General features: G+C 41.7%; 1 protein-coding gene across 1 annotated transcript in view; it reads right to left on the bottom strand.

Moving 5' to 3' along the window:
* MYO16 (myosin XVI) overlaps nucleotides 1-27,307 on the bottom strand; it is a 505,456-nt gene that overhangs the window by 323,711 nt on the left and 154,438 nt on the right. Inside the window, exon 5 of the mRNA XM_082366214.1 lies at nucleotides 3,052-3,160. Within this exon, the coding sequence (XP_082222340.1) occupies nucleotides 3,052-3,160 (109 nt within the window). The remainder of the gene's footprint in view (nucleotides 1-3,051; nucleotides 3,161-27,307) is intronic.

Genomic DNA, 27,307 nt, shown 5'->3' with positions numbered 1-27,307 from the left:
ATGAATCTGGGAGTCTCTGAAAAATGCAGAGGGAGGGCTAAGTCCGGAGTTAAGAAGACCAGTTTCCAAGGCTGTTCCAAAATAGAAAGACTGGGGTTTTAACTAAGGCAGTAATAGCGTGGCTGGTGAGATACGTAGACTTATTAGAAAGACGTCAAGGAAAGAGACTCTGTAAGATTTGGTGACAATTCGACGTGAGGGATTCAGGAGAAGAAAAGTGATGTTCAGATACTCAGATTTCTGGGTGTAAAGGTAAAGAGAATACAGAGAGAGTATGAAAGCACAACATGAAGGTCCATACTGGACACGTTATTTCAACTTGTCTGACATACAAGTCAAAGACACAAGACATGTAATGAAATTGCAGGTACAATGCAGAAGGTCTTGAAAGATATCTAAGCTGCAAGAGTAACCCTGGGGTCAGGTAGGTGCTAAGGACACTAGGAAGAGGGGAAGATGACCAGGGACAGTGTGTAGAGAGAAGATGCTCAAAGACAAAGCCTTGGGAACAACCAACATTTTGGCTTCTGGATACATAAGTGGTGCATCCAAAGGAAACTAAAAGAAGGGAGAAAAACTATGGGAAGATCAGAGCCTTTTCATAGGAGAGTGTGATCAAGGTCACTGAATGTCACAGGGAGATGAGGAAAGGCAGGAGAGCAGAAAAGTGACAGCTGGATAGAGAACCGAGGGCAGTGGCAATCACCGTAGGGACGTGTCCAGATCGGTAGGGGAGGAAGCAGAACTTCAGTGGGCTCAGTAGAGGAAATTAGGAACTCAGAAGAATAAATATGAGCTGCTTTTTCTAAAAGGATGGATTTGAAAGAAAGGAGAAAGGGCCATGGGTGATGATATATGAAGGGCAAAGTAAAAAGGTTTTGTTTCACTCTTCAGGGACTTGGAAACATAGACCTATATGTTTTTTTCCATGGTGAGCATCTTTCCTGGGGTACAGTGTATGCCGGTGGTGACCGTACAGTTAGAACCTGTGACCAGCGATTTTCCATGTAATCAACGTGCTCGCTACCTGGCCTGTCTTCTTCCACATGTGTCCTCATGTGACAGCGTGATAAGTACTCCGATTTGAAGCTGGATGATGCGGAGTGAGAACTCAAGGTTTGCCACCGCCTAGGTAGAACGCAGTGCACCAAATAATGAAAATCCCATCTTGGAACATTAGAAATTTCTAACAGTATCAGCCCATGCTGTCACAACCGATAACTCTAAAAGCGCACCAACGGGACGGGGGAGGATGCAGAGAATAAATTGAATTAGACAGTATTTACTGGAACTATGGCAGCTGATCCAGATAAGGAGGAAGGATGTGGGCACAAATGGAACCAGACTGTGAATGGGGTGAAGGATGGGCAGACAGATGAAAGGCAAAGACCAGTGCAACAGCAGGGACAAATGGAAAACAGAATTCAAAATGTAAGAGATATTAAAGCACATTTGTTCCGGCAAACATGGATCTCACAAACGGATTGTGACAGCCATCGTCGTGACAGATTTTCTCCTAACCATTCAGAGTCAGTATCTCCTTCTCATTTTTTTCCTTAATCATTTTTAAATCAGCCTCTTAAAGGAATACACTTATTTTTCTTTATATGGAATAGTAATACTGCCCTTGCAAACACTCAATGTTCTTAGCAAACAAAATCCTCCCATGAGTTGGAAAGGTGAAGAAGTAAAGTTCATTCTTTTGCAAAGAAAGATACTTAATTTTAGTTTCCAAAGGGAAAGATACATGACTGTAGCTATTACAAATTCAGAACAATGAGAACAGGAAACGATCCCACAGAACTGGCACAGATAAATAAGACAGCCATGTTCTAAACTCAGATTCAGAATCGTGCGCTCCAAGTTAACTTTTGCAAAGATCCAAGTGATAAACTTCCCAGCAGTGGAACAAGTCACAGCTGACAAGATGCGAGAAAGCGCAACGTCCCTTCTGCAGGAGGGGGGACCAGGGAGTGACTCTACCCCACGGCCTGTCACCCGGGGCCATGACCTGGTGACCCTCAGAACCACAGCGCAGCTCACAGTTTCTCCAATGAAGATAACTTCGCTTACCTTGCTTTCAGAATTAATGAGACAAGTTTTTTTTAAGAACCCAGGGCTGCTAAGCACTAATTATTATTGTTCTAAGCCCTCCTGAGAATAAACCTTTTGAGACAAGTGATCTGGAGGGGGTCCAGAGCACAGAGAGCGAAGAGGCAGATGTGCAGGCTTTTGTTAGAGGCAAGAACAATAGGGTCTCAGGCATGATGTGCCTATTAAATATGCTGAACTTTTTCTCGGACAAAAGATCATACTTGAAGGGATTGGAATTTCTTTGGTGTTCTTTATACCTAAAGAGCTGAAAGAAAAAAAAAATAAACGACGGGGCATACTCCTTTAGTTTAACACCATGTGGGGCTCAGGGCTCCAAACGCCTCACGCTTCGCCAAGGCTGAACTTACTCATGAAATTATACACTCAGGCGGTGCAATTAAACGTCCTTTGTCAGCGAATACATTTGGGGGCCCAGCCTCATCGTTTCAGCCGGCACCATGACCGTGGGGCTTTCTTCCGACGAGGGATGAGTTTCCATGTGTCCCCAAGAGTGGATGTTGGGATGCTGTGCAAACTGCCCTTGACTTCAGCCCTCACTCACCTGCGTGGGATTCTCCGGAGGCAGGATCCTCCTAGGAGAATACACTTCACGTGACCTCACGCTCATTAACTCAAAATTCAGTTGTGCTGGTTCACTTCCCTTCCCCTCCCAGAGGAGAACAGATAATAATTACAAACCCAGTCCGGCTAATTATGGACTTTGGATGCCTGTTAAAATGTCCCTGCATGGTTGGTCTCCAGATTTCTGCCAGCTTGCAAAACTGCATTGACTAAACCAACTATGAAACGCTGCACGGAACGAGACCTCATTTCACACCATCGAGGGAAACGACGTCCGTCTGAAATCATGTAAGCACGCCTAAAATATATACACTTAAATTCTACCACCCTATCTCTTCTTCTATCTTTCTATGGTTTTTCAAGGCATCTGCCTACCATTTTCATCCAGGTAGGTCAATAGGATGGAGCTCGATTCTGTCCCTTCCGTGGCATAGTCCAGTGGGATATTTCCATTGACGTCCTGGAGAAGGACATTAGCTCCAGCCTGTAAGTGAAAACGAACAAATTTAACATTATATATACTGTTAACATAGAGGGCAGATCCAAACTTTCATTTCTATCTTATTCAGAAAAACAGACCCAGAAAAGTTTACGTTAGATACAGCCGGCAGGATCACATAGCAAATTGGAATTATTTTTTAAGACAAATCATATTAGATACTTTGTGAGAAACTCTCATGGTCCAAAAAGGTTCGACTGACCCTTGACAGGCAAGACCCTAGCCACAAGTACTCCTCCCCACCCCCCTTGCCAAACCCAAAATATCCAATCCCAGGCTGCTAAAGCAGGCACGCCTCTATGCTGGCTGCCCTAGACATGCCTGGCTGTGTCCTAACACAACAGAAGTGGCCCTGCCTTCAGGGTCTGAACGGAGAACTCCTGAATGAACTTTGACTGATCTTCCCCAAACTATCTGTTAAATCTTTAATCTCCTTGCTCTCCACAGAAACTCATTTGAGAGCTGTTCTCACACTAAGGTCTTTTTAATAAAGGCTGAGCTTTAATAAAGGCTTCTGGTTGGTTTTCCTCTTTCCAAAAACTGTTTTCCAACAAAAAGCATAATCTGTAGACATTAATGGATGGAATATATTAAATACGACTCTCACACACCTTTTAGCTTCAAAGGGCTCTCCCTCAAGCACCTCTGAGCCCACCGCTAGACTCTTGGCACGTCCCAGACTGAATACAATGATAGATGCGCTTTCATTCTTAAAAATGTAGTCATATCAGTTGTCACCCTTGCTCTGCATTCTTTAATGAGCTCCGTAAAATTTATCAGGCAAGATTTCCCGTATGCCTCCTCCCAATAACCTGTCACTAAACTCAGGCCAAACAAATGAAAGTTTCACCTGATTCTTCTTCCTGAATAGGAGTCTGTACTGCAATGTGAATACAGTTAATATGGTTCATATAATATCCAAATTCATAACTTTACATAAAAAGGAACATCACATTAATAGCTTTATATATTAAAATGTGGGGTTTTGCCTTGTGTGTGTGTGTATGTGTGTATATGTGTGTGTGTGTGTGTGTGTGTGTGTGTGTGTGAGTGTGTGTGTGTGTGTGTATCTATATACTGCTTTCCTATGCCTTAGCAAGTCTGCACAGGTTTTCCAAAAGACTGCTGTAATATAGTAAAAAGAAAATTAAAAAGTAGGTCAAAGTGGTAGCATATTCCCTCCACGTAAGTTGTACTGCTCACCTTACCATCCAGAGTGAACCACATTATATTTTCTATAACCATATGAAGATACTTCTTTATTTGAACAGGTCAAGTTAGATAGTTCAGATTTTCCCTTACCTAAGGAAAATGTCGTTATAAGGTCCTAAAGATTTCAGATTATCTTCTTAGTGCATTTCATTTTGTTTCAGTTATTCAGAGTTTGAAAAGAAGTTGCTTGAGGCAATAGTCTTAAGTAGACTTTGCTAATGATTCCTTTCCTTTAGTCTCCAACCAGAATAACGTTTTGCATATTTACCCAAGCTTCATTGGTTAAAGAATCAATCAAGACACGGAACTACAGGGCGTCCTTGCTGATTTCAATACTAAGAGGTGGGAGATAATCAAGTTACTCTTTTTTGCCAATGCAGAGACGTTTCAGAGAGGATCTTATCTATGTCAAACATCTGGGCGGCAGATGACAGTGAATATGATTGAGTCACATATTATCAATACCAGCAAAAATAAATAGGTGAGCAACATGATGCCCAGGGAGAGGGGGCACTGGGGGAGAATATTTTCTATTCTTTCAGGAGTAATGAGGCTCTTTCAAAGAGAGTCTGAAACTGAAACTCGGTGCTGAATATTTTAGTTGGGTTCATTCGTTGAAATTTCAACCCCCACTGGTCTGTGCTGCTGAACGACCAGGTGTTATTTCCTGTAGAGACCTTCCTGGGGGTCGGGAACTTCCCTAATCACAGATCACATCTTATTCCCCTTTACGTGCCCAACGGTGCCTGGGACATATTAGGCCCTAAAAACAATTTACTGAAACAAATTGAAAATTAAGCAAACGCTGAACTTAAACTAATTACTAAAAATTGAGGCAAAGGATTATGTTTTTTGTGATAATTATTTTTAACTAAATTTTCTGACATTCATTTTTAAGAGTATATACATGAAATTACAAAATCACTCTATGCATACTTAAGTTTCCTGCCTTCACTCTTTCTAGATGGATGACAATTGTGGGAGACTTTTTCTCCCTTCTCTCCCCTTTCCATCAGTCCCTCCCTCTCTCCCCCTTCCCCCTCTCTCCGCCTCCCCCCTTCCTCCCTCCCCCCTCCCTCCCTCCCTTTCTTTCTTTTTAGTATGTACATCGTGAAAATAAGGATATTCTTTTGCATAAGTGTTATCAAGATCAGAAAGTCTGGCATCGCTAAATTCCATTATATAAAGCCCAGTCCACACCCAAGTTTCATTAATTTTTCCAATGACATCCTTGATCGCTATCACCCCCTGGCTCAAGACAGAATGAGGGGTTACCCGGGGCATTTGCTTTTCCCCCCCTTGATCGCTATCACCCCCTGGCTCAGGACAGAATGAGGGGTTACCCGGGGCATTTGCTTTTCCCCCCCTTGATCGCTATCACCCCCTGGCTCAGGACAGAATGAGGGGTTACCCGGGGCATTTGCTTTTTCCCCCCTTGATCGCTATCACCCCCTGGCTCAGGACAGAATGAGGGGTTACCCGGGGCATTTGCTTTCCCCCTCCTTGATCGCTATCACCCCCTGGCTCAGGACAGAATGAGGGGTTACCCGGGGCATTTGCTTTTCCCCCCCTTGATCGCTATCACCCCCTGGCTCAGGACAGAATGAGGGGTTACCCGGGGCATTTGCTTTTCCTTTCTCTTTAGCCTTCTTCCACTTGAAACAGTTCTTCTGTCTTCTTCTTTAAGACCTTCTCTCATAGGTCCTTCCAATGAGATTTTTGGCAGGCAACCACAGAGGGGATACTGTGTTCTTCCCATGGTGCCGTATCAGAAGACTCCTGATGTGCCTTGATCCTGGTGGTGATGAAGGTAACTTTGATCACTTGGTCGAGTGATGTTTTTAGACTGTCAAGTTGCAGCTGAGAACCCATGGGTTCATACTGATATCAGTAAAGAAATGAATCCCTGACTACAGGGGAGAAGAAAGCTCTTCCTTACGACAGAATACCAACTAGTACATGTAGCAGGAATGATAAGGTTAGAATTTAGCATTCATTAGAGTAATAATTCAGATGAGAGTCACCAGGGGATGCTAAAACTATTGGAAATACTGGAGTATTGGAAAGGTCAAAGTTTGGGAGAATCGTTGATGAGGAATAAAATATTTACATAGTCTGCAAACACCTTGCCACAAAATATTCCATTTAACTATAAAAATGCTGGCATCAAACATGATAGGGAAAATAGAAAAATTATGTGAGTGGGTATTTGGTGCTTTTGAATTGCAGAGAGTTTCTCTTCTTTTTTTAATTGAAGTATAGTTGGTTTACAATGTTGTGTTAATTTCTGCTGTACAGCAAAGTGACTCAGTTATACATTCTTTTTTATATTCTTGTTTATCCCAGGAGTTTCTCTTCTTTGAATAGGAAATTTTGTACTCCTGTGCTAAGGTAAAGGTTATCCCAAACTAATATATAACACACACGCAATTATTTTAGGACAGAGAACATGCTATTGGCATCCTGTAAGCTTTTGTCTTAAGGACACTGGGAATTGTATTGTGAGACCAGAGAGTGTCTCTAATCTCCCTCACATCTTCCAAGTGCCACGTCTTCTGGACCCCATCGTCCCTCCAACCCATTATTTCCACTGGCCTCTGGCTCACTCCCCTCCAGCCACACAGGCCTCCTCACCGTCCCTCACGTAATGCCCAGCTCCCACTGACTTTACCTGCTGGTCCAGCTGCCTGGAACGCTTTCTCCCTTGGGCATCTTGAGATGGCTGTTCCTCTACAGCTTTTTCATCGAATCGCTGTTTAAAAGTCCCCATCCCCCAATACTTCATCACCTTACTCTGTTCTAATTTTCTCACCGTGATGATTATGATCCAATGTCTTAAGCACACACATATTTACTTATTGACCATATCCCACACTAGATTTGAAGCTCCATGAGACAAAATACTTTGATATTTCTATATCTCTGGGATCTAATACAAGCTCTATGTGCTCAGAAAACAATTATTAGTAAATAAATGAATGAATTATTAAAACTGTTAAATTATGTATTTATATATATTTTTTCTATTTATATATTTTTTCATTTTTATTTTATCACTGACAATTTGAAATGTTAGAGCTTTCATTTTGTTTTGTGTTTTGTTTTTTTTTTTTTTTCTGGAGCATCAAGTTTATTCACTAGAATTGGAAGAACCAAGGAGTTCTTGGAACAAGTACTATCCCCCTCCCCCACCAACACGGAAGACAGAAGAGCGGGGGAGGGGAGATGTGCCCCAGGAATGACAGTCCAAGTCTCTCAAGTTTCACCCAGGTGGGGGTTGAGGGGCAGACCTGCAGCCACGGTGGCCTCGCTTTCGGTCGCCCGGGCTGCTCCGGACCATCCTCTGAGCTGGCCAGGGTCTTGGATACGATGCTTCTGAAGGCCGTGCAGAGAACACACTCCTCTTCCCCTGCACCGGGCCCCAGGGAGCACGGCGGCCTGACCTTCCTGCCTCGGTCATCCATGGGGTTCACATGGGCTCACTTTATTATGACGCCTCAGGCTGGGCAGCTTGCAACAAAGATGTTTCAAAATAAAGGTCCAGATTCTCCCAGCCACCCCTTGCTTTTTCTGGCTCTGGCCAGAGACAGTGGATGAGGACACACTCTCAGGCTGCCCAGTGTGGGAGGACCCTCCAGTGTTGGACACACCCAGGGGGCAGCTGCTTCCCTCTGGGGCTCCAATCCTGCTGCTGCTGCTGGAGGTGGATGTCCCAGTGCCACACTGGGGGGCTGGGCTGGGGGTGGCAGTCCTCGCCTCCAGGCTGGGTGGGGGACAGGCAGACTCACCGGTCTTCTGCCCCGCCTGCTGGTCTTCCTGCAGCTGCACATTTTTTCTCTGGTAGAGCCACCTGGTTTGCAGGGAGGACACCACAGGGCTTGGAGGAGGCTCAAGTTCACTGCCACAGAGGTCCCCGCAAGAGAAGGGCTTCAGAGTTATGATGGAGACCTCCACCTTGGGTTTCTTGGAGCTCACACTGCCTGTCCCAGTGTCCTGGATCTGGTCGCAAGTCAAGCCCGGAGTCCTCACCATTGTCACCTCCAGGTCCTCTCCACAGGGTGGCTGGAGTGGCTCCTTCTGGCCCATGTTGACCCATGGATGCCTCATGAGGTCAGGTAAGGTGCCTCTGTCACTGGGGTTGAGGGCAATCATTTTTTGTAACAGATCCCTTATCTCCAAAGACAGATAAGGTGGGATGGGGTATTGCCCTTGTAGGATTTGCTTCCGCAGCTCCTGGGAGTCTTTTCCCACAAAGGGCCGGGACCCAGTTACCATGGTGTAGAGCACTACTCCCAAGCTCCACACGTCCACCGCAGGGCCGCTGGAGCTCTGCCCCAGGAAGAGTTCCGGGGCAGCATAAGGGGGTGTGCCGCAGATCGTGTTCAGTGGGAAAATATCCTCACACTTGTTGCTGAGGCCAAAGTCTGTAAGTTTGATATTCATCTTGGAATCAAAGAGGAGGCTCGGTGGCTTCAGGTCCCGGTGCACGATGCCCCTCCGGTGGCAGTGCTGCAGGGCGGAGACCAGCTGCTGGAACGGGCCTCGGGCCTCCGCCTCTGTCATACGGCCATGGGTCTTCAAATAGCGGTACATGTCCCCGCCACTGAGGTACTCCATCACCACGAAAAATGTCTCCTCTGTGTCAATCACCCCCAGCAGTTTTACAATATTGGGGTGATTCAGAGCCTTCAGGCTGCACACTTCCCGGAAAAGTGCCTGGACACTTGAGAAGCTCTGACGCCTTTTCTTTATGACCTTCACAGCCACCTGTGTCCCGGTCAGAATGTGCCGGGCCAACTTCACTTTACCGAAGGTGCCTTCACCAATGGTGTGGAGGATCTGGAAGTCATCAATATGAGCCTTCTTGCCAGCAGATCTGGCTGTGAGGCCCTGCATCCTGGTGATCTGCTAACTACACTGACTGACAGCACTACCGAGCAACGCTAACTACGCTAACTAACAATGCTAACTGTACTAACAGGGCTAAGTGTGCTGTCTCTACTAACAGCGCTAACTACGCTAACTGTACCAACAGCGCTAACGAGTACTAACTACACTAACTATGCTAATCAAGTATTAACTATACCAACAATACTCACTATGCTAACTGTAGAAAGAACAATGACACAAATAAAAAAGAGTAGAGAAAGGAGAAACGAAAATCAACAAAATGGCAGAAACAAGGAAAACACAAGCTAACTGTAGGTCCAAGGCCGTCAGGTCACCACAAGCAGCTTCCTGGGCTCTAAGGACCAAAAACCTGGGCCCACCTTTCTCTTTCATAGGGCTTTGTGAAGTACATCACAATGGTGCACTCTGAGGTCAGAGCAAGAAATGGACCCATCACCGCTGGGGATACACCACAGTGGTTTTCTCACTTTTTGAGTTCAAGGCCCCTTTACACTTAGGAAAAAGGATCCCAAAGAAATTTTTCTTTACGTGTGTTATTAGATATTGGTATTCACTTTGTTATAAATAAAAATCTGCAGGATACTTCAGTGGCCTTTTTATTTCTAGTTTGAAAATGTGTAATAATTTTAAAGACCTCATAATGTCTACACTTGAAATGTTCAATTCCTTTTCCTTAAATTCTGGTCTCAAAATAACGTTACAACTTAACTGACTTCACGATACTATACAAAATGTTCTGTTGCATAAGACATGATACGGTACATTATGAAAGTCTATGAAGCTGAGAAAAGGTTTGCTGGGAAGGTCATTGAGCAGATTTCTCATCAGGAGCCTCGGAGGCCAGATGGCATGACTCAATGTACTTGAAGTGTTGAAGGAAAGAAACCGTCAACCAAGAATCCTATATCTAGCAAAACTTTCCTTCGAAAATGAGGGAGAAATCAAGACATTCCCAGTTAATCAAGAGTTGAGAGAGTTCTTAACCACCAGACCCGCCTGCCACAGGGAGTTCTTCAGGTTGGAGTCAAGGACCCTGGACAGTAGCTCAAAGCCTTATGAAGAAATAAAGACCTCTGGTAAAAGTAGACAGACGGGCGACGAGAAAAGCTAGTACTGTTGTAACTTTGGTTTGTAGCTCCACTTTTTGTCTTCTATTTGATTTAAGAGACTAATATATAATAAAACACACACATACAAATCAAAAAAAAAAAAAAGATCACCTCTTCACCTAGAAAAGTTACTTCACCCCCACTTTAGCCTAACTTTGGGAATTCCCATCAATAACATTCTTCTTTCCACTGTAGGAAGCAACGCTGCCAGAAGCTATGGCAAGTAGAGCCTCTTCTAAAATGCCTTTGATGACTGCAGCAACATGGATGCAACTAGAGATTATTAAGTGAAGTAAGTCAGAAAGAGAAAGACAAATACCATGTGATACCACTTACATGTGGAATCTAAAGTATGGCACAAATGAACCTATCTATGAAACAGCAACAGACTCACAGACATAGAGAACAGACTTGTGGTTGCCAAGGAGGAGGGGGGTGGGAGAGGGAAGGGCTGGGAGTGTGGCATTAGCAGATGTAAACTATTATATATAGGAGGGATAAACAACAAGGTCCTACTCTACAGCACAGGGAACTAGAGTCAATATCCTGTGATAAACTGTAATGGAAAAGAATATAAAAAAAGAATGTCTATATGTGTATAACTGAGTCACTTTGCCATACAGCAGATTGGCACAAGATTGTAAATCAACTATACGTCAATAAAAACAATAAAATAAAATTAAAAATGCCTCTGATGATGTACACAGCCCCTGCTCCTGCTGACTACCTCTCTGCAGCACCCAACACTGTGAAACCCCGCCCCCAGCTGAGGTCACTCCAGTCCTGTGTCTCCTTCCTTTGTCCTCTGTCTCCCACCAGTGTTTCTCTAACAGAAACACAAAGAACTGCTGTGTTTTCACTCAGTCTCACTGTTCACGTTCCCACGCTTGATTTGGGCATCAGACCTGCAAGAGTTCAAAACTTACTGGGTGGTAGAACTGCCATTTCTCTGCCTGTCTCTCATTATAAAGAACTTCTCTGAAATTCTGAATTCACTGGTCTGGTCATCCATTCACCAGCAAGTATCTAGGTACTGGGGTTAAGAGCTAGGAATGAGATACAGTTGTTAGTAAAGAAACAACAAACCCCAAATGGAGTCACTTGTGCTAAGTCCCACGTCAGCAAACCAAGACTTAATAGCTAACCTAATTGCAGTTTCAGCCTCTCTCAGGAATGGGACCTTTCACCAATAGATCTGGAATTACCTGGTCAGCACTAGAGGGGTGACCCCCCACCTTCCCCCAAAAGGAAGGTGACCCTGCCTGAAACAATCCACTCTTAGCTAGAAACTTCCCTTTTCTGCCCCCTCCTGCCTGTAAAGTTCTTGCATTTTTTACAGCTCCGCAGAGCTCCTTTCTACTTGCTCAATGGGATGCTGCCCGATTCATAAATCACTGAATAAAGCCAATTCGATCTTCAAATTTACTCAGTTAGAATTTTATGTTTTTAATACAGTGATGAGCAAAACAAATAAAAAGAGAGGCATCAAACTCTTCGGAGAGTGTATCCCATTATCCCTCACACTCTTGGAAGCCTGGGTCAGCAGAAATGGAGGAGAGCCAGTGACAAGAAAAAGCCTCTTGAAAACCAAATCAGAGGTCCTGAAATACTACAGACTTACTTGTACAAGTGGGTGGGAACAAGCAGAGAGTAGCAGTTGTTTATTACTGTACACTGTAATCGAGGGGAACATTTGGAGTTCAAGAATAGAGATTTAAAAATGAGATGCTAAAATTCGTAACAACTTGTCCAAAACAGGCCAGAAAACCTTAAGTTTTCACCTTGTTTAAAAGAAGTCCTAAGTGAAGGGAAAACCAAATATTATGAAAAATTTTGGAGACATCTCACACACCAACCTTCCCTTTATTTGAATTACTTCATTCTCATTACTTTAGAGTTATGTACACTCATAAAAGTTCATTTATTCTGAGTTGAGAAGTCCATTTTATCATCATGTGTATTGTGCTTACATTTTAAAATCAGAAACAACTTCCCCAAGATAAAACTGATTCTTCATCTCTTTTGGTTTTACTATTCCAAAATAGATTAGGTGACTTGGGGTATTATTTTTACCCTATGTTGATTTGCCTACCTTGTAGAGGAGCAAGGAACTTTTCCTTCAACCCTTATTTTCCTAGTGATTTGTTTAAAATGAAAGGTAAATATGTGTTTGTGGGCATATAAGTGTGTGTGTGTACAATCATTTTTATATAGAGATTTATTATCTCTCAATTTATTTTGTACAAGAGGTTTGTCTCAGAAAATCAGTGTCTTCTTTTTTTTTTTTTTTTCACGATTCATATCTTTAATACTCTCTGAGAGGCAAGTGAAAAGCAACAATGGATTTTTAAAAGGACCATGTCTGACACATGTCTGACAACACTGAGAGTGGGGGAGGAGGGAAGTTAACCAGCTAGCACAGTGCCTTGCATGTAGTAAGCACTGCAGCATTTGTTAAATTGCAGTGACTTGAAGTTGAAGATCATGATATTTTTTTTTTTTTTTAGATTTTTAGAAATTTCATGTAATGTCTGAAACATTTATATTAACATATTTCCATGCAAATAACCCAATGAAAGTTTAGTATTAGTTGTTTTGTTTGTTTGTTTTTTTATACTGCAGATTCTTATTAGGCATCAATTTTATACACATCAGTGTATACATGTCAATCCCAATCGCCCAATTCAGCACACCACCATCCCCATCCCACCGAAGTTTTCCCCCCTTGGTGTCCATATGTCCATTCTCTACATCTGTGTCTCAACTTCTGCCCTGCAAACTGGCTCATCTGTACCATTTTTCTAGGTTCCACATACATGCATTAATATACGATATTTGTTTTTCTCTTTCTGACTTACTTCACTCTGTATGACAGTCTCTAGATGCATCCACTTCTCAACAAATGACTCAATTTCGTTCCTTTTTATGGCTGAGTAATATTCCATTGTATATATGTACCACATCTTCTTTATCCATTCGTCTGTTGATGGGCATTTAGGTTGCTTCCATGACCTGGCTATTGTAAATAGTGCTGCAATGAACATTCGGGTGCATGTGTCTTTTTGAGTTACGGTTTTCTCTGGGTATATGCCCAGTAGTGGGATTGCAGGGTCATATGGTAATTCTATTTTTAGTTTTTTAAGGAACCTCCATACTGTTCTCCATAGTGGCTGTATCAATTTACATTCCCACCAACAGTGCAAGAGGGTTCCCTTTTCTCCACACCCTCTCCAGCATTTGTTGTTTGTAGATTTTCTGATGATGCCCATTCTAACAGGAGTGAGGTGATACCTCATTGTAGTTTTGATTTGCATTTCTCTAATAATTAGTGATGTTGAGCAGCTTTTCATGTGCTTCATGGCCGTCTGTATGTCTTCTTTGGAGAAATGTCTATTTAGGTCTTCTGCCCATTTTTGGATTGGGGTGTTTGTTTCTTTAATATTGAGTTGAATGAGCTGTTTATATATTTTGGAGATTAATCCTTTGTCCGTTGATTCGTTTGCAAATATTTTCTCCCATTCTGAGGGTTGTCTTTTCGTCTTGTTTATGGTTTCCTTTGCTGTGCAAAAGCTTTGAAGTTTCATTAGGTCCCATTTGTTTATTTTTGTTTTTATTTCCATTACTCTAGGAGGTGGATCAAAAAAGATCTTGCTGTGATTTATGTCAAAGAGTGTTCTTCCTGTGTTTTCCTCTAAGAGTTTTATAGTGTCCAGTCTTATATTTAGGTCTCTAATCCATTTTGAGTTTATTTTTGTGTATGGTGTTAGGGAGTATTCTAATTTCATTCTTTTACATGTAGCTGTCCAGTTTTCCCAGCACCACTTATTGAAGAGACTGTCTTTTCTCCATTGTATATCTTTGCCTCCTTTGTCATAGATTAGTTGACCATAGGTGCGTGGGTTAATCTCTGGGCTTTCTATCTTGTTCCATTGATCTATGTTTCTGTTTTGGTGCCAGTACCATATTGTCTTGATTACTGTAGCTTTGTAGTATAGTCTAAAGTCAGGGAGTCTGATTCCTCCAGCTCCATTTTTTTGCCTCAAGACTGCTTTGCCTATTCGGGGTCTTTTGCGTCTCCATACAAATTTTAAGATGATTTGTTCTGGCTCCGTAAAAAATGTCATTGGTAATTTGATAGGGATTGCATTGAATCTGTAGATTGCTTTGGGTAGTATACTCATTTTCACAATGTTGATCCTTCCAATCCAAGAACATGGTATATCTCTCCATCTGTTGGTATCATCTTTAATTTCTTTCATCAGTGTCTTATAGTTTTCTGCATACAGGTCTTTTGTCTCCCTACGTAGGTTTATTCCTAGGTATTTTATTCTTTTTGTTGCAATGGAAAATGGGAGTGTTTCCATAATTTCTCTTTCAGATTTTTCATCATTAGTGTATAGGAATGCAAGAGATTTCTGTGCATTAATTTTGTATCCTGCAACGTTACCATATTCATTAATTAGCTCTAGCAGTTTTCTGGTGGCAGTTTTAGGATTCTCTATGTATAGTATCATGTCATCCGCAAACAGTGACAGTTTTACTTCTTTTCCAATTTGTATTCCTTTTATTTCTTTTTCTTCTCTGATTGCCGTGGCTAGGACTTCCAGAACTATGTTGAATAATAGTGGTGAGAGTGGACATCCTTGTCTCGTTCCTGATCTTAGAGGAAATGCTTTCAGTTTTTCACCATTGAGAATGATGTTTGCTGTGGGTTTGTCATATATGGCCTTTATTATGTTGAGGTAGGTTCCCTCTATGCCCACTTTCTGGAGAGTTTTTATCAGAAATGGGTGTTGAATTTTGTCAAAAGCTTTTTCTGCATCTATTGAGATGATCATATGGTTTTTATTCTTCAATTTGTTAATATGGTGTGTCACACATTGATTGATTTGCGTATATTGAAGAATCCTTGCATCCCTGGGATAAATCCCACTTGATCGTGGTGTATGATCCTTTTAATGTGTTGTTGGATTCTGTTTGCTAGTATTTTGTTGAGGATTTTTGCATCTATATTCATCAGTGATATTGGTCTGTAATTTTCTTTTTTTGTAGTGTCTTCGTCTGGTTTTCCTATCAGGGTGATGGTGGCCTCATAGAATGAGTTTGGGAGTGTTCCTTCCTCTGCAATTTTTTGGAACACTTTGAGAAGGATAGGTGTTAGCTATTCTCTAAATGTTTGATAGATTTCACCTGTGAAGCCATCTGGTCCTGGACTTTTGTTTGTTGGAAGATTTTTAATCACAGTTTCAATTTCATTACTTGTGATTGGTCTGTTCATATTTTCTGTTTCTTCCTGGTTCAGTCTTGGAAGGTTATACCTTTCTAGAAATTTGTCCATTTCTTCCAGGTTGTCCATTTTATTGGCATAAAGTTGCCAGTAGTAGTCTCTTAGGATGCTTTGTATTTCTGCGGTGTCTGTTGTAACTTCTCCTTTTTCATTTCTGATTTTATTGATTTGAGTCCTCGCCCTCTTTTTCTTGATGAGTCTGGCTAATGGCTTATCAATTTTGTTTATCTTCTCAAAGAACCAACTTTTAGTTTTATTGATCTTTGCTATTGTTTTCTTTGTTTCTATTTCATTTATTTCTGCTCTGATCTTTATGATTTCTTTCTTTCTGCTAACTTTGGGTTTTGTTTGTTGTTCTTTCTCTAGTTTCTTTAGGTGTAAGGTTAGATTGTTTACTTGAGATTTTTGTTGTTTCTTTAGGTAGGCTTGTATAGCTATAAACTTCCCTCTTAGAACTGCTTTTGCTGCATCCCATAGGTTTTGGGTTGTCGTGTTTTCATTGTCATTTGTCTCTAGGTATTTTTTTATTTCCTCTTTGATATCTTCAGTGATCTCTTGGTTATTTAGTAACGTATTGTTTAGCCTCCATGTGTTTGTCTTTTTTACGTTTTTTTCCCTGTAATTCATTTCTAATCTCATAGCGTTGTGGTCAGAAAAGATGCTTGATATGATTTCAATTTTCTTAAATTTACTGAGGCTTGATTTGTGACCCAAGATGTGATCTATGCTGGATAATGTTCCATGCGCACTTGAGAAGAACGTGTAATCTGCTGTTTTTGGATGGAATGTCCTATATATATCAATTAAATCTATCTGGTCTATTGTGTCATTTAAAGCTTCTGTTTCCTTATTTATTTTCATTTTGGATGATCTGTCCATTGGTGTAAGTGAGGTGTTAAAGTCCCCCACTATGATTGTGTTACTGTCAATTTCCTCTTTTATAGCTGTTACCAGTTGCCTTAGTATTGAGGTGCTCCTATGTTGGGTGCATATATATTTATAATTGTTATATCTTCTTCTTGGATTGATCCCTGGATCATTATGTAGTGTCCTTCCTTGTCTCTTGTAACATTCTTTATTTTAAAGTCTATTTTATCTGATATGAGTATAGCTACTCCAGCTTTCTTTTGATTTCCATTTGCATGGAATATCTTTTTCCATCCCCTCACTTTCAGTCTGTATGTGTCCCTAGGTCTAAAGTGGGTCTCTTGTAGACAGCATATATATGGGTCTTGTTTTTGTATCCATTCAGCCAGTCTATATCTTTTGGTTGGGGCATTTAATCCATTCACGTTTAAGGTAATTATCGATATGTATGTTCCTATGACCATTTTCTTAATTGTTTTGGGTTTGTTTTTGTAGGTCCTTTTCTTCTCTTGTGTTTCCCACTTAGAGAAGTTCCTTTAGCATTTGTTGTAGAGCTGGTTTGGTGGTGCTGAATTCTCTTAGCTTTTGCTTGTCTGTAAAGCTTTTGATTTCTCCATCAAATCTAAATGAGATCCTTGCCGGGTAGAGTAATCTTGGTTGTAGGTTCTTCCCTTTCATCACTTTAAATATATCATGCCACTCCCTTCTGGCTTGCAGAGTTTCTGCTGAGAAATCAGCTGTTAACCTTATGGGAGTTCCCTTGTATGTTATTTGTCGTTTTTCCCTTGCTGCTTTCAATAATTTTTCTTTGTCTTTAATTTTTGCCACTTTGATTACTATGTGTCTCGGCGTGTTTCTCCTTGGGTTTATCCTGTATGGGACTCTCTGCGCTTCCTGGACTTGGGTGGCTATTGCCTTTACCATGTTAGGGAAGTTTTCGACTATAATCTCTTCAAATATTTTCTCTGGTCCTTTCGCTCTCTCTTCACCTTCTGGGACCCCTATAATGCGAATGTTGTTGCGTTTAATGTTGTCCCAGAGGTCTCTTAGGCTGTCTTCATTTCTTTTCATCCTTTTTTCTTTAGTCTGTTCCGCAGCAGTGAATTCCACCATTCTGTCTTCCAGGTCACTTATCCGTTCTTCTGCCTCAGTTATTCTGCTATTGATTCCTTCTAGTGTAGTTTTCATTTCAGTTATTGTATTGTTCATCTCTGTTTGTTTGTTCTTTAATTCTTCTAGGTCTTTGTTAATCATTTCTTGCATCTTCTCAATCTTTGCCTCCATTCTTATTCCGAGGTCCTGGATCATCTTCACTATCATTATTCTGAATTCTTTTTCTGAAAGGTTGCCTATCTCCACTTCATTTAGTTGTTTTTCTGGGGTTTTTTCTTGTTCCTTCATCTGGTACATAGCCCTCTGCCTTTTCATCTTGTCTATCTTTCTGTAACTGTGGTTTTTGGTCCACAGGCTGCAGGATTGTAGTTTTTCTTGCTTCTGCTGTCTGCCCTCTGGCGGTTGAGGCTATCTAAGAGGCTTGATGGGAGGCTCTGGTGGTGGGTAGAGCTGACTGTTGCTGTGGCGGTCAGAGCTCAGTAAAACTTTAATCCACTTGACTGTTGATGGGTGGGGCTGGGTTCCCTCCCTGTTGGTTGTTTTGCCTGAGGCAACCCAACACTGGAGCCTACCTGGGCTCTTTGGTGGGGTTAATGGCAGACTCTGGGAGGGCTCACGCCAAGGAGCACTTCCCAGAACCTCTGCTGCCAGAGTCCTTGTCCCCACAGTGAAAGAGAGCCACCCCCCGCCTCTGCAGGAGACCCCCCAACACCAGCAGGTAGGTCTGGTTCAGTCTCCCCCAGGGTCACTGCTCCTTCCCCTGGGTCCCGATGCGCACACTACTTTGTGTGTGCCTTCCAAGAGTGGGGTCTCTGTTTCCCCCAGTCCTGTCGAAGTCCTGCAATCAATTCCCACTAGGCTTCAAAGTCTGATTCTCTAGGAATTCCTCCTCCTGTTGCCGGACCCCCAGTTTGGGAAGCCTGACGTGGGGCTCAGAACCTTCACTCCAGTGGGTGGACTTCTGTGGTATAAGTGTTTGCCAGTCTGTGAGTCACCCACCCAGCAGTTATGGGATTAGATTTTACTCTGATTGCGCCCCTCCTACCGTCTCACTGTGGCTTCTCCTCTGTCCTTGGACGTGGGGTATCCTCCTTGGTGAAGTCCAGGGTCTTCCTGTCAATGATTGCCCAGCAGCCAGTTGTGATTCTGGTGCTCTCGCAAGAGGGAGAGAGAGCACGTCCTCCTACTCCGCCATCTTGGTTAATCCCCGATCAGTGTCTTCTTGCTTTACTATTGTGCTATTGTGATTTCTTGTTTTGTGTTCTTATCAAACTTTCATTTTGGACACTGAAATTTGAATTTCACATAATTTTCACAGGTCACAAAATATTCTTTTTTTTTTTTAATAAACTTTATTTTATTTTATTTTTTGGCCACACTGCATGGCATGTGGGATCTTAGTTCCCCAACCAGGGAGCGAACCAGTGCCCCCTGCAGTGGAAGCGTGGAGTCTTTCCCACTGGACCGATAGGAAAGTCCCTCTTCTTCTTTTGATATCTTCCACCATTTAAAAATGTAAGCACTAGCTTACAGGCCATCAAAACAGAGAGTGGGCCGGATTTGTCGCATGGGGCCTACCTAGTTTGCAGACCCTTGGAATAGAATAAAATATAGAATGTCAAACACAGAAGAATACAAGCTCTCAAAATCTTGTTTAAAATTTGAGCTCCAGGGCTTCCCTGGTGGCGCAGTGGTTGAGAATCTGCCTGCCAATGCAGGGGACACCGGTTCGAGCCCTGGTCTGGGAAGATCCCACATGCCGTGGAGCAGCTGGGCCCGTGAGCCACAATTACTGAGCCTGCGCGTCTGGAGCCTGTGCTCCGCAACAAGAGAGGCCGCGATAGTGAGAGGCCCGCGCACCGCGATGAAGAGTGGCCCCCGCTCGCCGCAACTAGAGAAAGCCCTCGCACAGAAACGAAGACCCAACACAGCCAAAAATAAATAAATTAATTAATTAATTACAAAATGAATAATGCTTTTTAAAAAAATAATTTGAGCTCCATTATTTGAATTTATTTTTTTTCCAGCTTTATTAAGATATAATTGGCATAGAACACTGTGTAATTTTAAGATGTACAACGTGATGATTTGATATAGGTATATATTGTAAAATTGTAACTTTTTAAAATTTTCAGTTTTAATTATAGGAAAAACTATTTCTTAAGATGTTCATGGCTACTGTATCCCTTTTCTAATTAATCTTTTCAAGTGCTTTGGCTATTTAAAAATTGAGACTGTATTTTTGTTAATATTTTAAAGTGTTTATAATATTTTAGCACAAACTCTACGGAGGAAAGAGCAAAAATTGTAAAAACCAATCTATTGGCATAGTTACATATTCAGGCATAATAAACCATAAAGGGCTAATACAACTTAATTTGATTTTCATTATGTTTTTCGCAAATATAATCATCTGACACATTACATAAATTGTTTGATTTAAATTTGACTGCAAACTATATTGTAAAATACTTTGTACTATAATCCATACCCTATAAAATTTGGGGGTACATTTAGCTTATTGCCTCCAAGAAACCAGTTAAAGATTGTCCCCACACTTTTCCAATTCATTTGATCAAAAATACCCTGTGTTTGGGAAATGCAATAATATTCACTGCTGAACTGTTCATGGAGTCTCATATTAAATAAGAAAACTTTCTATCCTACAAGCAATGCACACTCAAAAGAAAAGGAAATATTTAGATAAAAACAAGAAACCTAAATGGGGTTTCTTACACAGAAGAAGTCTGTAAATTTGTACTTCTGTATTGTCCACTATTTTGCATTAATTAAGGTAAGAAGTGTGGTGAAACTATTACAAAATGGAAAATGGAACGTTAGAACACAGGGAGCTGCAACACAGGAACACAAAGGATGGGGAGGTGTGGGTTAGAGGTGGTGGAAAACGGGAGAGATGGGGGGAAGTTGGCTTGGCCTCCGGGAAGGCTGGCTCTGGGCCGGGTTTCTGCTCACTGGTTTTGTGGCCAAGGGCAAATCACCCAGTTCTGCCCTTCAGTTTGCAAAGTGGAGCCAACTCTTAGTCTATAATGTGTAGCAGAGTTATCTTCAGTATAAGCCTATGCAGTACCCGGCCCAGGGCTAGGCACTCAACAAATGGTAGCTATCCTAATAATTAATTGGAAGAGAAAGAATATCTTATTATATATATTATTTGCAAAGACAACCATTAGGTCACCCATCCTTCTCTGCAAACACAGTTTTTAGCTAGGTTTAAGAATTAAAATCCGGGGGCTTCCCTGGTGGCGCAGTGGTTGAGAGTCTGCCTGCCAGTGCAGGGGACACGGGTTCGAGCCCTGGTCTGGGAGGATCCCACATGCCGCGGAGCAACTAGGACCATGAGCCACAACTACTGAGCCTGCGAGTCTGGAGCCTGTGCTCCGCAACAAGAGAGGCCGCGATAGTGAGAGGCCCACGCACTGCGATGAAGAGTGGCCCCCGCTTGCCGCAACTGGAGAAAGGCCTCGCACAGAAACGAAGACCCAACGCAGCCATAAATAAATAAATAAATAAACAAAAAGAATTAAAATCCGGAAAAGAATGGGACAGAATGAAAAAATTGCGAAGACATAGGACCATACAGCCCAGAGCTCTTTGAAATATTAAAGATGGCAGGTTTGGTTTGGTTGGATTTCTCTCCCGCACCCCACTTACTTTTTTTTTTTTTTTAATTTATTTTTGGCTGTGTTGGGTCTTCATTGCTGCACGTGGGCTTTCTCTAGTTGCGGCGAGCGGGGGCTACTCTTTGTTGCAGTCCATTGGCTTCTCATTGTAGTTGCTTCTCTTGTTGCGGAGCACGGGCTCTAGGTGCATGGGCTTCAGTAGTTGTGGCGCGCAGGCTCAGTAGTTGTGGCTCATGGGCTCAGTAGTTGTGACTCACGGGCTCTAGAGCGCAGGCTCAGTAGTTGTGGCGCATGGGTTTAGTTGCTCCGCGGCCTGTGGGATCTTCCTGGACCAGGACTCGAACCCATGTCCCCTGCACTGGCAGGTGGATTCTTAACCACTGCGCCACCAGGGAAGCCCCACCCCGCTTACTTTTATTATAGAACATCTTTGACAAAACCAGCAATGAGGAAATGAAATAATTTTAGTCAAAGGCAAGAAATACTTTAAAAATGTCATTCCCAGAATACAAGGGCTCAACGATGCTCAAAGTTTCAAGGACAGTATTTGCAGCAAACCAAGATAAATAACAGAATGCCCTCTATTATTACTGTTATTGAAAAAAAAAATGCAGCCTGCCCTGAGATATATAAGGGAAGCCTTTATAAATCCGTTTCTTAAAAACACATTTATGAAAGATTAAGTGGAAACTTGCAGGTACTTCTGAAAGAGATCTCCAAAAAATGTGTCCAATTCATTTATTTCCAGGTAATTTACTACTTAGGTTTTTGAAAGTCTGTCTTCCAGCCAGTGACCCAGGAAAGCACTACAGAGTTTTCTCTATTGCTTTCAACCAATTATATGAAAATGGAAAGACGAGTTTCTCATAATTCTGACCTGTGTCTTCAAGGACAAACTCCAAAGAACTGCTAAACCTTCAAACGACTCATAACAAAGACAGAAAATTGTTTTTATAAAAAGACAAGCAAACCCAAAGAGTCCCCCAAAATTGAAACCTAAAATCATGAAGAAAAAGGATGGTAGATAATCACCCAAAAGGGCAAGCGGATGCCGTCAGAAATGACAAATGCTCACGCTTTTGTGTAGCACCTGCCCTCTCTACTCTGCATCATTATATACTCTTTATTATTGTTGAAATAGACAGTTGGCAAGAATGCTATTTTATTCTGAATTATTCAAGCCACCAAAAGGAACTGGTGAAGAAACACTTAAACCTGGCTACCCCAAGCCGTTGAATCGCAACCTCTTTCCCCAAACCTCAGCTGAGACATCAGAGTTGAAATCCCTGCAGCAGTCAGAGGGATGCTGTCAGGTACGGCGTGTACCAGCAGAAACCTGTAACAGAGTGAATTAGCCCTGATGGCCACCAGTGAAAAGGGCTGAGAAGGAAGGACTCATTGTGTGGGCACAGGCCTTCCTGTGCCTCCTGTTTCCTGAATCAGACCAACCAGAGGACTGCTGAGCTGCGACCTGCCTGAGATCATGAAAACTTAGTGAACCGAAGCAGAAAATTCATGCACCTCTGGTCCCAAGCAGAGACTTTCCCACCAGTTTCCATTGTTTAAGCAGAGACAGAAAACTAGGAGCACGTAATTTTCCTTTGGATTCTAGATTTTTGGGCAGATAACATAGGAGGTGATACCACTGGGGAATCCATTTATTCTTTAAGGAAACTATGCATTAAGCGCTAATTATGATGAAAGTGTGCTTTGCGATTTTAATGATTGCAAATTTTTATGGTAATAAAAAATTAAAAACCTGTATTACAAACATTTAAAATTTTATAACAGCTGAAATTATACTGGAACACATTTTTACAGCTCCCTCTGCAAACATCCTGAGGTCAGTAATTATTACTTTGGGAGCACGTAAATATTTATGTGTAGCACAGCTGCCATGCTAAGTAACAAACCACGCCAAGAAAAGAAAACCTGTAAGAAAGAAAAGGTAATTGTAGAATTCCAAGGGACTGGGGTGTGAATGGCATTTACAGTCACGCTAAAGAAACCTCTAATACTCATCGGACAGAAGTTTGCAGTGATGAAAAGGGGAAGACGGGCACATGGGCAGAATGGGTGTATCCAGCGGGGGCTGGGAGTATCAAACAATAGCTAAATCCCTGTCTTCTAGACTGAATATGAAAAATCAAGGTGTAGCAATATTAACATAGCTGTTTAACACGAAATACATATAAAAGTCAGAGGAACCATCTAAAAGAGTTGAAGGTGGTTGTTTCTGGGAAGAAAAATTCAAAGGGTAGAGTTGAAGGGAACGGCTGAGTTTTACAGAGCTTCCAACAAGCCTTGTAAAACTATCTAGCTTTTAAAAACATGGGTACGCATGACAGGTAAAAATCTAAAGTGAAAAAAAAATAGAATGGCCTGCATAAAAATATGTGATGAGATATGCATTACCCTAATCATGAAATGATGTAATAATAGTACCGTAAAAATAGAAAGGTAGTGAAAATTTGTATAAAATGTCAAAAATAGGAGAATACTTAGTTAAGGACATTTATATGATGTAACAGCAAATCATTAAAAACCATGTTGTAGCAGAAAAATTTAAGGCCTGCAGAAGTACAGAAAATGCGTATGAAAAGATAGGCTATCAAGACATATATATGGTATCAGATAAATTCTGTATGAATTGTACACGTGTAGGGAAGAGGGAGAGGGGAGAGAGATTGATTTAAAAATACATCAAAATATATTCTATGTGATGGAATTGTCAGTGATACTAAATTTCTATACATCTGTGGGTGTCTTTCAATTTTCTACAATAAACATGTGATATTTATGTTGAGAAAACTATGTTTCAAACTAAACAATGTACAAAACTATGAAACAAGATGAAAACACATGACCATTCTCTTGGGGCCCTGGCAAGTTTCAAATCTACTAAATTCAAAGGTGAGGAGTAAAACTTGAGACAAACTAACGATTATCCAGTGAGCTGGCTCAAGTAACATCTGAATCAATTAAGGGCCAGAATATAAAGGTCAACCATACAATTAAAAGATACAATTTCGAAAGCAAGCCTGTTGAATATACATTTCTGAGAAAGAAGCTAAGAAAAGAAATCATGGGTTCCAGGGTTAGTAAAGAGCCCGGTATGGTTCGGGTAAGTTCAACATCATCTCAAGGCCTGTGCAAATACCATGTTTCCTACTAAGCCTCTCATTTCTTCCTATAGGATGTTTTTTGGGGACCACACAAAACTTAGTAAATACTTATTGACTAAGACCTTATATGAAAGAGCCAGGACCCTCCCACCTCATTCATCCTTTATAGAATTATTCTCTAATACCAGTCTGATGTTTACTCTGCCTTTTAAAAAGTCTATTTCACTAATCTGAACACTTCATACCTGCTCTGAGAAAATACAGCTTTTTTCAGGTCTGTTTACCAATAAGCTGAAAATATAGGCCTTTCATACTTTCTGTCCCTTAATTTTGTGCTGCTGGTCTTCATGCGTGGTGTTTATCTCCAGTGCCTTATGATGTCAGCACCTCTATCTCTTTTTCTTTCTTTAGTCTAGCATATTCTATTACAGTTTTCATGTTCCACGCATTAATATTTAGGTATGTACACCAGGGAAACCACATAAGGTTTAATATGTTTTTACATTTGATCTAGGGATGCAGTTTGCAAATTTCTTAGGTTTGCTTCTCCATGTTTGAATGACTAGCTTCTCCTGTAATTAGTATAGTCCTCCCAATGCCATAGGGAAGCTCTCAAGGCATTTTTCCCCTTGACTTTCACGACAATGCAAGCTTCCGGTTTGCCGTCTAAATCTGGCTTCCCTTTTTCAGTCTTCTTTGTAGCCTCCTGTTTCTCTCAGAATCTTTTAATTAGTTTTCTTTGGACCCTCTTTCAAATGTTCTTTTTTTCAGACTTCACATTTTCATGGGTTGATCTGATTTACTCAAGGGCTTCTGTTACCCTGTGTATGCAGATAAGACTTTTCTCTCTCTGCTGAGTTCCAGAACCAACTGCCTCCTAGATTTCTCCAGGTGGATGCTTTCCATGGGTCCTGACCTTCACATATTCAAAAAGGCATGCATGGTCCTTATGTAAAAAGATTTTTCCGCTGGTGTTCGCTTTCTTTGTAAATTGCACCCTCCCTCCCAATTTCCCCAAATCAGAAAGCTTGGGTTCATTCTAAAATTCCCTCCCCTTCTTTAATGCCAACATTTGAAAAATCAACATTACTGTTGATTTCAATTCAAAATACATCATCAATATTTCCTTCATCCTCATGGCTCCCACCCTCAACCCGCAATCCCTGACCTGGGATTTATGAAATGTTCTCCCAAAGGCAGGGCCTCCAATTAGATGCCCCTTCTGTCTACCCCACTGCTGCCCAGGCCTCTTAGACCGGATCAGACACTCCATACTTGAGTTTCCAGAGTACCGCCCCACAGGCCTCACTGAAAGCTAAGATTTGATGCATGACATGCATAAAAATACTTACGTAAACATATTAATAATTACACACTAAGTAATGAATTCGTGTTTAACCTCATTTTGTACTTTCCCTACTATCCTCAGGAGCAAGCCCAGCACCTGGTACATAGCAGGCCCTCAGATAAAGAATATGTTAAAGGAAAGAAGGAATGAATGAATTGATTCTCATAGTAAGTTAAGCAGAGATCATTTGAAAATAGTGTTTCCATTATTATCCTGAGTTTGAGAGGAAAATGCATGGCTTACAACTTATTGAGGACCGATTTCTTTTTCTAAAATAGTCATTGGAATTTATATTAATTCAGAGAATAGGATCTATGAAAAGCAGGTAAATTTGACCGTCATGGGAAAACATTAAATCTCTCCGGATTCAGAGACCACTGCAGAGCAGATCTATCGATGGTGTTCTGCCAGGTGAAGAGATGGGTTCCTCTCCAAACCCGGCCCCTGACCACTGCCATACCAGGGATGGTTCAAGTAGCTCTTTATATGAGATCATGGGACAAGATCCCCGCCAAACTCTAAAATCCCGTAATTCTATGTTTTTGAGGTCTCCTTTTGCATTTTAGTGTCTGCAGTTCTCAGATGAGGATGTAGAAGTGAGATAAAAAGTATAAGGCAAAGAAGCTAACTTCAAGGTGTTTACAGGTGACTTGAAGAGTAACTATTCACAATATAATCCCCATCAGCACCAACCAGCACAAGGAAGACGGGAGATCCAGAGAGATGGTAGAGACGAGGACAGACACGGAAACAGACAAACCCCAGGTGAACCCCAGCCCTGAAACTTTACTGGCTCTGTAAACTCAAGGAATAATATCATTATGATCAGGTGTCATCCTCACTTTGGGATGAGACGGAAGTGGATGCCTCCTAAAATGTTTTGTTGAGATTTTCTCATTATTGGTGACTTTCCAATTAATTATCCCTAACCTCAGACTGAAACTCTCAAACATTCTATCCTTATATATTCTCACTACATGTTCATCTCTGGTAACAGAGAAGGTGACATTGGATTGTGGTAGAGTTGACTCCCCACAAAGCAGGGGGTCTTTTCCCTGCCCCCAGCTTCACTGATAAGTTTCATCAGCTTTTATCTGCATTTTATGGCACACTACACATGTAAGAATGTTTTTCTGGGGTGTCCATGGCCAAATGTGTTTGGGGAGCCTTGCATACTCTACTTGGAACTTCAAAATCCATCACAGCACTGGGAAGCCTCTGTATGTTGGGAAGGGTCCTGCTGAGATGGGGACTAACCTGTCCTAATATTTTGGGCACCGCTGAGCCAGACAATCAAGTACCAGGCACAGTCCGGAAAGGTCTCATTGGGATGCACCTGGACTGAAGATGCATGAAACCCTTTTCTATGATACCCCCTTTCATTTACTGTTTTACTTATTTAAGAAGGGGAGCAGGAGATAACTGTGTCGCCATTGAATGGGGGCAGCGGGACAGGTGCGTATCAGAATTAAGGAAGCAATCCTAGAACTGATAGTTGCTGATTCTGAAAACCAGTTGT

This window comes from Balaenoptera borealis, assembly GCF_965194805.1.
Source record: "Balaenoptera borealis genome assembly, chromosome: 18".
Taxonomy (NCBI): Eukaryota; Metazoa; Chordata; class Mammalia; order Artiodactyla; family Balaenopteridae; genus Balaenoptera; species Balaenoptera borealis.
This window is presented reverse-complemented; position numbering and strand designations above follow the sequence as displayed.